Source organism: Nerophis ophidion, linkage group LG09 (assembly GCF_033978795.1).
Source record: "Nerophis ophidion isolate RoL-2023_Sa linkage group LG09, RoL_Noph_v1.0, whole genome shotgun sequence".
NCBI lineage: Eukaryota > Metazoa > Chordata > Actinopteri > Syngnathiformes > Syngnathidae > Nerophis > Nerophis ophidion.
Window position 1 is genome coordinate 76948225 of NC_084619.1, and position 10389 is coordinate 76958613.

Here is a 10389-nt window from a genome sequence, read left to right on the forward strand (position 1 = left end):
CTCTCCAACCTTCAGGGAGACTCCCCAACTTCACAGCAACTATTCTCACATATCTCTGCTGATTTTCCCCCTTCGACATTAATACGGGCGTGCTATGAGGGCGTTAGCTTTACTGACCTCAACAACATGTAGAAACATTGAACACAGCCCATGTGGCTTCCATAGACACACTTAGACCACTGCAGGGCATACTTGGTCAACAGCCATACAGGTCACACTGAGAGTTGTGATAGGAACAACTTTAACACTCTTGCTAATGTGCGCCACACTGTGAACCCACACCAAACAAGAATGACAAACACATTTCTGGAGAACATCCTCACTGTACCACAACAAAAACACAACAGAACAAATACCCAGAATCCCATGCATCCTGAACTCTTCTGGGCTACATTATAAACCCCCGCAAACACCCCTCCGCCCCTCACCCCCCTCCGTGCGTCAGTTGAGGTGGGCGGGGTTAAGGAGGCGCGGTTGGGTGCTGCATGCTACATGTGACCGGCTGGCATGTAGCTAGCATGTTGAAATAGTGGGTGTGACCACACCTTCAGAGGACTGGAAGAGTTTTGCCATCAGGGCACGTCTCTGCTTTATGGACTAAGTGAAGATTAAAGAATGTTGGCCCCGGGTGATTATTGAGGGCACGTCTCTGCTTTATGGACTAAGTGAAGATTAAAGAATGTTGGCCCCGGGTGATTATTGAGGGCACGACTCTGCTTTATGGACTAAGTGAAGATTAAAGAATGTTGGCCCCGGGTGATTATTGAGGGCACGTCTCTGCTTTATGGACTAAGTGAAGATTAAAGAATGTTGGCCCCGGGTGATTATTGAGGGCACGTCTCTGCTTTATGGACTAAGTGAAGATTAAAGAATGTTGGCCCCGGGTGATTATTGAGGGCACGTCTCTGCTTTATGGACTAAGTGAAGATTAAAGAATGTTGGCCCCGGGTGATTATTGAGGGCACGTCTCTGCTTTATGGACTAAGTGAAGATTAAAGAATGTTGGCCCCGGGTGATTATTGAGGGCATGTCTCTGCTTTATGGACTAAGTGAAGATTAAAGAATGTTGGCCCCGGGTGATTATTGAGGGCACGTCTCTGCTTTATGGACTAAGTGAAGATTAAAGAATGTTGGCCCCGGGTGATTATTGAGGGCACGTCTCTGCTTTATGGACTAAGTGAAGATTAAAGAATGTTGGCCCCGGGTGATTATTGAGGGCATGTCTCTGCTTTATGGACTAAGTGAAGATTAAAGAATGTTGGCCCCGGGTGATTATTGAGGGCACGTCTCTGCTTTATGGACTAAGTGAAGATTAAAGAATGTTGGCCCCGGGTGATTATTGAGGGCATGTCTCTGCTTTATGGACTAAGTGAAGATTAAAGAATGTTGGCCCCGGGTGATTATTGAGGGCACGTCTCTGCTTTATGGACTAAGTGAAGATTAAAGAATGTTGGCCCCGGGTGATTATTGAGGGCACGTCTCTGCTTTATGGACTAAGTGAAGATTAAAGAATGTTGGCCCCGGGTGATTATTGAGGGCATGTCTCTGCTTTATGGACTAAGTGAAGATTAAAGAATGTTGGCCCCGGGTGATTATTGAGGGCATGTCTCTGCTTTATGGACTAAGTGAAGATTAAAGAATGTTGGCCCCGGGTGATTATTGAGGGCACGTCTCTGCTTTATGGACTAAGTGAAGATTAAAGAATGTTGGCCCCGGGTGATTATTGAGGGCATGTCTCTGCTTTATGGACTAAGTGAAGATTAAAGAATGTTGGCCCCGGGTGATTATTGAGGGCACGTCTCTGCTTTATGGACTAAGTGAAGATTAAAGAATGTTGGCCCCGGGTGATTATTGAGGGCACGTCTCTGCTTTATGGACTAAGTGAAGATTAAAGAATGTTGGCCCCGGGTGATTATTGAGGGCACGTCTCTGCTTTATGGACTAAGTGAAGATTAAAGAATGTTGGCCCCGGGTGATTATTGAGGGCACGTCTCTGCTTTATGGACTAAGTGAAGATTAAAGAATGTTGGCCCCGGGTGATTATTGAGGGCACGTCTCTGCTTTATGGACTAAGTGAAGATTAAAGAATGTTGGCCCCGGGTGATTATTGAGGGCACGTCTCTGCTTTATGGACTAAGTGAAGATTAAAGAATGTTGGCCCCGGGTGATTATTGAGGGCACGTCTCTGCTTTATGGACTAAGTGAAGATTGGAGGATATTGGTTTATAGATTATTGAGAGAGGCATCAAACTCTGTAAATCTCTCAGGATGATGGGCGGGGTTAGAAATGATGCAGCTGAGCCACATTAGAGTGGTCCAAGAGCCGCGGGTTGCCGACCCCTGAAATAGATGAATACATGAAATAAAACATTGATAAAATGTTCCAAATGACATGGTGAATATGAAAGATGTGTGTAAGTGATGAAGTGATGAACAATGTGTGATTCATGTTCAATTCTATATGTGACAGTGTAAAATAAAACATAGTAAAATATTGGAATGGATTCAGAATGGTAATCAATAAGATTATTGATGAGGAGATAAATGAAACAATGAATATATTTCACCTGCTGAAGTGTGAGTGTGAAGGTCATGTGACCAACTTACCACACCAGGTGTTACACCTGCTGAAGTGTGAGTGTGAAGGTCATGTGACCAACTTACCACACCAGGTGTTACACCTGCTGAAGTGTGAGTGTGAAGGTCATGTGACCAACTTACCACAGCAGTCCCATGATCAGCGTTAGCCGCCTTAGCTTGGGGGTCTTCAGCAGGTGGAGGTAGTTGTACTTTTCACCCTTGCTGGACTTCACCTGCACATGACATCATCACTCATCATCATTCACTTCATCACCTGTGCATGAAATTATTGTTCATTTTCATTCACTCAATGACCTTTACATGAAATTAATATTCATGATGACATATTGCATCATCTGTACATCAAATGAATATACATGATGAAATACTTCATCACCTGTACATGAAATCAATCTACATGTTCATTTGCATAAAGGCAAATGTGGTGTCCTCTAGTGGTGCATGTGGGAAAGACAGCATAGAAGTGTTAGTGTGGTGTCCTCTAGTGGTGCATGTGGGAAAGACAGCATAGAAGTGTTAGTGTGGCGCCCTCTAGTGGTGCATGTGGGAAAGACAGCATAGAAGTGTTAGTGTGGTGTCCTCTAGTGGTGCATGTGGGAAAGACAGCATAGAAGTGTTAGTGTGGTGTCCTCTAGTGGTGCATGTGGGAAAGACAGCATAGAAGTGTTAGTGTGGTGTCCTCTAGTGGTGCATGTGGGAAAGACAGCATAGAAGTGTTAGTGTGGTGTCCTCTAGTGGTGCATGTGGGAAAGACAGCATAGAAGTGTTAGTGTGGTGTCCTCTAGTGGTGCATGTGGGAAAGACAGCATAGAAGTGTTAGTGTGGCGTCCTCTAGTGGTGCATGTGGGAAAGACAGCATAGAAGTGTTAGTGTGGTGTCCTCTAGTGGTGCATGTGGGAAAGACAGCATAGAAGTGTTAGTGTGGCGCCCTCTAGTGGTGCATGTGGGAAAGACAGCATAGAAGTGTTAGTGTGGTGTCCTCTAGTGGTGCATGTGGGAAAGACAGCATAGAAGTGTTAGTGTGGTGTCCTCTAGTGGTGCATGTGGGAAAGACGGCGTAGAAGTGTTAGTGTGGTGTCCTCTAGTGGTGCATGTGGGAAAGACAGCATAGAAGTGTTAGTGTGGTGTCCTCTAGTGGTGCATGTGGGAAAGACAGCATAGAAGTGTTAGTGTGGTGTCCTCTAGTGGTGCATGTGGGAAAGACAGCATAGAAGTGTTAGTGTGGTGTCCTCTAGTGGTGCATGTGGGAAAGACAGCATAGAAGTGTTAGTGTGGTGTCCTCTAGTGGTGCATGTGGGAAAGACAGCATAGAAGTGTTAGTGTGGTGTCCTCTAGTGGTGCATGTGGGAAAGACAGCATAGAAGTGTTAGTGTGGTGTCCTCTAGTGGTGCATGTGGGAAAGACAGCATAGAAGTGTTAGTGTGGTGTCCTCTAGTGGTGCATGTGGGAAAGACAGCATAGAAGTGTTAGTGTGGCGCCCTCTAGTGGTGCATGTGGGAAAGACAGCATAGAAGTGTTAGTGTGGTGTCCTCTAGTGGTGCATGTGGGAAAGACAGCATAGAAGTGTTAGTGTGGTGTCCTCTAGTGGTGCATGTGGGAAAGACAGCATAGAAGTGTTAGTGTGGTGTCCTCTAGTGGTGCATGTGGGAAAGACAGCATAGAAGTGTTAGTGTGGTGTCCTCTAGTGGTGCATGTGGGAAAGACAGCATAGAAGTGTTAGTGTGGTGTCCTCTAGTGGTGCATGTGGGAAAGACAGCATAGAAGTGTTAGTGTGGTGTCCTCTAGTGGTGCATGTGGGAAAGACAGCATAGAAGTGTTAGTGTGGTGTCCTCTAGTGGTGCATGTGGGAAAGACAGCATAGAAGTGTTAGTGTGGTGTCCTCTAGTGGTGCATGTGGGAAAGACAGCATAGAAGTGTTAGTGTGGTGTCCTCTAGTGGTGCATGTGGGAAAGACAGCATAGAAGTGTTAGTGTGGTGTCCTCTAGTGGTGCATGTGGAAAGACAGCATAGAAGTGTTAGTGTGGTGTCCTCTAGTGGTGCATGTGGGAAAGACAGCATAGAAGTGTTAGTGTGGTGTCCTCTAGTGGTGCATGTGGGAAAGACAGCATAGAAGTGTTAGTGTGGTGTCCTCTAGTGGTGCATGTGGGAAAGACAGCATAGAAGTGTTGGTGTGGTGTCCTCTAGTGGTGCATGTGGGAAAGACAGCATAGAAGTGTTGGTGTGGTGTCCTCTAGTGGTGCATGTGGGAAAGACAGCATAGAAGTGTTGGTGTGGTGTCCTCTAGTGGTGCATGTGGGAAAGACAGCATAGAAGTGTTAGTGTGGTGTCCTCTAGTGGTGCATGTGGGAAAGACAGCATAGAAGTGTTAGTGTGGCGTCCTCTAGTGGTGCATGTGGGAAAGACAGCATAGAAGTGTTGTTGTGGTGTCCTCTAGTGGTGCATGTGGGAAAGACAGCATAGAAGTGTTAGTGTGGTGTCCTCTAGTGGTGCATGTGGGAAAGACAGCATAGAAGTGTTAGTGTGGCGTCCTCTAGTGGTGCATGTGGGAAAGACAGCATAGAAGTGTTAGTGTGGTGTCCTCTAGTGGTGCATGTGGGAAAGACAGCATAGAAGTGTTAGTGTGGTGTCCTCTAGTGGTGCATGTGGGAAAGACAGCATAGAAGTGTTAGTGTGGTGTCCTCTAGTGGTGCATGTGGGAAAGACAGCATAGAAGTGTTAGTGTGGTGTCCTCTAGTGGTGCATGTGGGAAAGACAGCATAGAAGTGTTAGTGTGGTGTCCTCTAGTGGTGCATGTGGGAAAGACAGCATAGAAGTGTTAGTGTGGTGTCCTCTAGTGGTGCATGTGGGAAAGACAGCATAGAAGTGTTAGTGTGGTGTCCTCTAGTGGTTGCATGTGGGAAAGACAGCATAGAAGTGTTAGAAGTTGTTAGTGTGGTGTTGCCTCTAGTGGTGCATGTGGGAAAGACAGCATAGAAGTGTTAGTGTGGTGTCCTCTAGTGGTGCATGTGGGAAAGACAGCATAGAAGTGTTAGTGTGGTGTCCTCTAGTGGTGCATGTGGGAAAGACAGCATAGAAGTGTTAGTGTGGTGTCCTCTAGTGGTGCATGTGGAAAGACAGCATAGAAGTGTTAGTGTGGTGTCCTCTAGTGGTGCATGTGGGAAAGACAGCATAGAAGTGTTAGTGTGGTGTCCTCTAGTGGTGCATGTGGGAAAGACAGCATAGAAGTGTTAGTGTGGTGTCCTCTAGTGGTGCATGTGGGAAAGACAGCATAGAAGTGTTAGTGTGGTGTCCTCTAGTGGTGCATGTGGGAAAGACAGCATAGAAGTGTTAGTGTGGTGTCCTCTAGTGGTGCATGTGGGAAAGACAGCATAGAAGTGTTAGTGTGGTGTCCTCTAGTGGTGCATGTGGGAAAGACAGCATAGAAGTGTTAGTGTGGTGTCCTCTAGTGGTGCATGTGGGAAAGACAGCATAGAAGTGTTAGTGTGGTGTCCTCTAGTGGTGCATGTGGGAAAGACAGCATAGAAGTGTTAGTGTGGTGTCCTCTAGTGGTGCATGTGGGAAAGACAGCATAGAAGTGTTAGTGTGGTGTCCTCTAGTGGTGCATGTGGGAAAGACAGCATAGAAGTGTTAGTGTGGTGTCCTCTAGTGGTGCATGTGGGAAAGACAGCATAGAAGTGTTAGGTGTGGTGTCCTCTAGTGGTGCATGTGGGAAAGACAGCATAGAAGTGTTGGTGTGGTGTCCTCTAGTGGTGCATGTGGGAAAGACAGCATAGAAGTGTTGGTGTGGTGTCCTCTAGTGGTGCATGTGGGAAAGACAGCATAGAAGTGTTAGTGTGGTGTCCTCTAGTGGTGCATGTGGGAAAGACAGCATAGAAGTGTTAGTGTGGCGTCCTCTAGTGGTGCATGTGGGAAAGACAGCATAGAAGTGTTGGTGTGGTGTCCTCTAGTGGTGCATGTGGGAAAGACAGCATAGAAGTGTTAGTGTGGTGTCCTCTAGTGGTGCATGTGGGAAAGACAGCATAGAAGTGTTAGTGTGGCGTCCTCTAGTGGTGCATGTGGGAAAGACAGCATAGAAGTGTTAGTGTGGTGTCCTCTAGTGGTGCATGTGGGAAAGACAGCATAGAAGTGTTAGTGTGGCGCCCTCTAGTGGTGCATGTGGGAAAGACAGCATAGAAGTGTTAGTGTGGCGCCCTCTAGTGGTGCATGTGGGAAAGACAGCATAGAAGTGTTAGTGTGGCGCCCTCTAGTGGTGCATGTGGGAAAGACAGCATAGAAGTGTTAGTGTGGTGTCCTCTAGTGGTGCATGTGGGAAAGACAGCATAGAAGTGTTAGTGTGGTGTCCTCTAGTGGTGCATGTGGGAAAGACAGCATAGAAGTGTTAGTGTGGTGTCCTCTAGTGGTGCATGTGGGAAAGACAGCATAGAAGTGTTAGTGTGGCGCCCTCTAGTGGTGCATGTGGGAAAGACAGCATAGAAGTGTTAGTGTGGCGCCCTCTAGTGGTGCATGTGGGAAAGACAGCATAGAAGTGTTAGTGTGGTGTCCTCTAGTGGTGCATGTGGGAAAGACAGCATAGAAGTGTTAGTGTGGTGTCCTCTAGTGGTGCATGTGGGAAAGACAGCATAGAAGTGTTAGTGTGGTGTCCTCTAGTGGTGCATGTGGGAAAGACAGCATAGAAGTGTTAGTGTGGTGTCCTCTAGTGGTGCATGTGGGAAAGACAGCATAGAAGTGTTAGTGTGGTGTCCTCTAGTGGTGCATGTGGGAAAGACAGCATAGAAGTGTTAGTGTGGTGTCCTCTAGTGGTGCATGTGGGAAAGACAGCATAGAAGTGTTAGTGTGGTGTCCTCTAGTGGTGCATGTGGGAAAGACAGCATAGAAGTGTTAGTGTGGTGTCCTCTAGTGGTGCATGTGGGAAAGACAGCATAGAAGTGTTAGTGTGGTGTCCTCTAGTGGTGCATGTGGGAAAGACAGCATAGAAGTGTTAGTGTGGCGCCCTCTAGTGGTGCATGTGGGAAAGACGGCGTAGAAGTGCACCTGCAGTTTGAGTTTGGATGAGAACTTTGCTCTCTTGTTCATGGCTGCACATTTGTCCAGGTAGAACTCCGCCTCTTTCACTCGTCCGTGCGCCAAAAGCCAGCGAGAAGATTCTGGAATCCAGCTAAAGTCCAAGGAACACAGTGGTGACAATGGCCAAATATGACCCCGACCTGGAGAACGGGACTGACCACCAGGTGAGGGTAGCGAGGATCAGGGGCGAGGTCACCGTCATGACCAGGACCCGCCAGTCCAGGACCAGGTAGACCAAGGCGCCCAGCAGCATGTTGCCCAAGCTCCACAGCAGACTAGAGATCACGCAGATAAAGGACCTGTGGGCCGTGTCCACCCGCTCCATGTCTGCCACCAAACACCAACTAATACTTCATAGTCCTCTTTCTTAGTACTTACACTATATGTACTAGTAGTACATGTGTACTTACACTATATGTACTAGTACATGTGTACTTACACTATATGTACTAGTAGTACATGTGTACTTACACTATATGTACTAGTACATGTGTACTTACACTATATGTACTAGTACATGTGTACTTACACTATATGTACTAGTAGTACATGTGTACTTACACTATATGTACTAGTACATGTGTACTTACACTATATGTACTAGTACATGTGTACTTACACTATATGTACTAGTAGTACATGTGTACTTACACTATATGTACTAGTACATGTGTACTTACACTATATGTACTAGTAGTACATGTGTACTTACACTATATGTACTAGTAGTACATGTGTACTTACACTATATGTACTAGTACATGTGTACTTACACTATATGTACTAGTACATGTGTACTTACACTATATGTACTAGTAGTACATGTGTACTTACACTATATGTACTAGTACATGTGTACTTACACTATATGTACTAGTACATGTGTACTTACACTATATGTACTAGTACATGTGTACTTACACTATATGTACTAGTACATGTGTACTTACACTATATGTACTAGTACATGTGTACTTACACTATATGTACTAGTAGTACATGTGTACTTACACTATATGTACTAGTAGTACATGTGTACTTACACTATATGTACTAGTAGTACATGTGTACTTACACTATATGTACTAGTAGTACATGTGTACTTACACTATATGTACTAGTACATGTGTACTTACACTATATGTACTAGTAGTACATGTGTACTTACACTATATGTACTAGTACATGTGTACTTACACTATATGTACTAGTACATGTGTACTTACACTATATGTACTAGTACATGTGTACTTACACTATATGTACTAGTACATGTGTACTTACACTATATGTACTAGTACATGTGTAAGTACACATGTACTAGTACTATATGTACTAGTACATGTGTACTTACACTATATGTACTAGTAGTACATGTGTACCTACACTATATGTACTAGTACATGTGTACTTACACTATATGTACTAGTAAATGTGTACTTACACTATATGTACTAGTAGTACATGTGTACTTACACTATATGTACTAGTACATGTGTACTTACACTATATGTACTAGTACATGTGTACTTACACTATATGTACTAGTACATGTGTACTTACACTATATGTACTAGTACATATAGTGTAAGTACACATGTACTAGTACTATATGTACTAGTACATGTGTACTTACACTATATGTACTAGTACTCAGTGTTAGCACATGAACTTGTATGTAGCAGTACACTACAGTATATATATATATATATATATATATATATATATGTGTATATATATATATATATACATCTGTATCTACAGTATATATATATAGATGTATATATATATATGTATATATATATATATATATATATATATATATATATGTATATATATGTGTGTATATATATATATGTATATATATATATATATATTATATATATATATATGTATATATATGTGTGTATATATATATGTGTGTGTGTGTATATATATATATATATAAATATAAATAGGAATGTTGGTTGATTTGTGTTGCAGTAAAAAAATCACCTTGTTGTTTTTAGTGTTGAGTAGAAATAGAAATGAGAGATGACAATGATAAAGGATGATGTATCAGCTCACTGATCCCCGTCAGTCGGACCCCAGACATGAACCTGAGAACAGCAAACATCATGTCCGACTTTGCCAAGGCGCTGCAGAAGCCAAACGTCATGGCGATGATGTTCGACGCCAAGAGGCAGCGTTTCCTCCCGTAACTGCAAACATTATCAGATGTAGCTGTAAACATTATCACATAAATCATCACACATTATCGGATGTAACTGCAACGATTATCAGATAAATCATCACACATTATCAGATATAACTGTCAACATTATCACATAAATCATCACACATTATCAGATATAACTGTCAACATTATCACATAAATCATCACACATTATCAGATATAACTGTCAACATTATCACATAAATCATCACACATTATCAGATGTAACTGCAAACATTATCAGATATAACTGCAAACATCATCAGATATAACTGTCAACATTATCACATAAATCATCACACATTATCAGATGTAACTGCAAACATTATCAGATATAACTCCAGACATCATCAGATATAACTGCAAAGATTATCAAATGTAACTTCAAACACTGCCAACATTACCAAATATAACTGCCAACATTATCACATATAACTGCAAACATTATCAGATGTAACTGCCAACATTACCAAATATTACTGCCAACATTATCAAATTTAACTGCAAAC

At 43.4% G+C, this 10389-nt stretch overlaps 1 protein-coding gene across 1 annotated transcript in view; it reads right to left on the bottom strand.

Annotated features, from left to right (window-relative positions):
* LOC133558738 (solute carrier family 22 member 7-like) overlaps positions 1-7990 on the bottom strand; it is a 25466-nt gene extending 17476 nt beyond the window's left edge. The window contains exons 1-3 of the mRNA XM_061909890.1: positions 7824-7990; positions 7633-7756; positions 2722-2813 (exon numbers count right to left, since the gene is read on the bottom strand). Of these exons, the coding sequence (XP_061765874.1) occupies positions 2722-2813; positions 7633-7756; positions 7824-7990 (383 nt within the window). The remainder of the gene's footprint in view (positions 1-2721; positions 2814-7632; positions 7757-7823) is intronic.
* Positions 7991-10389: the final 2399 nt, after the last annotated feature.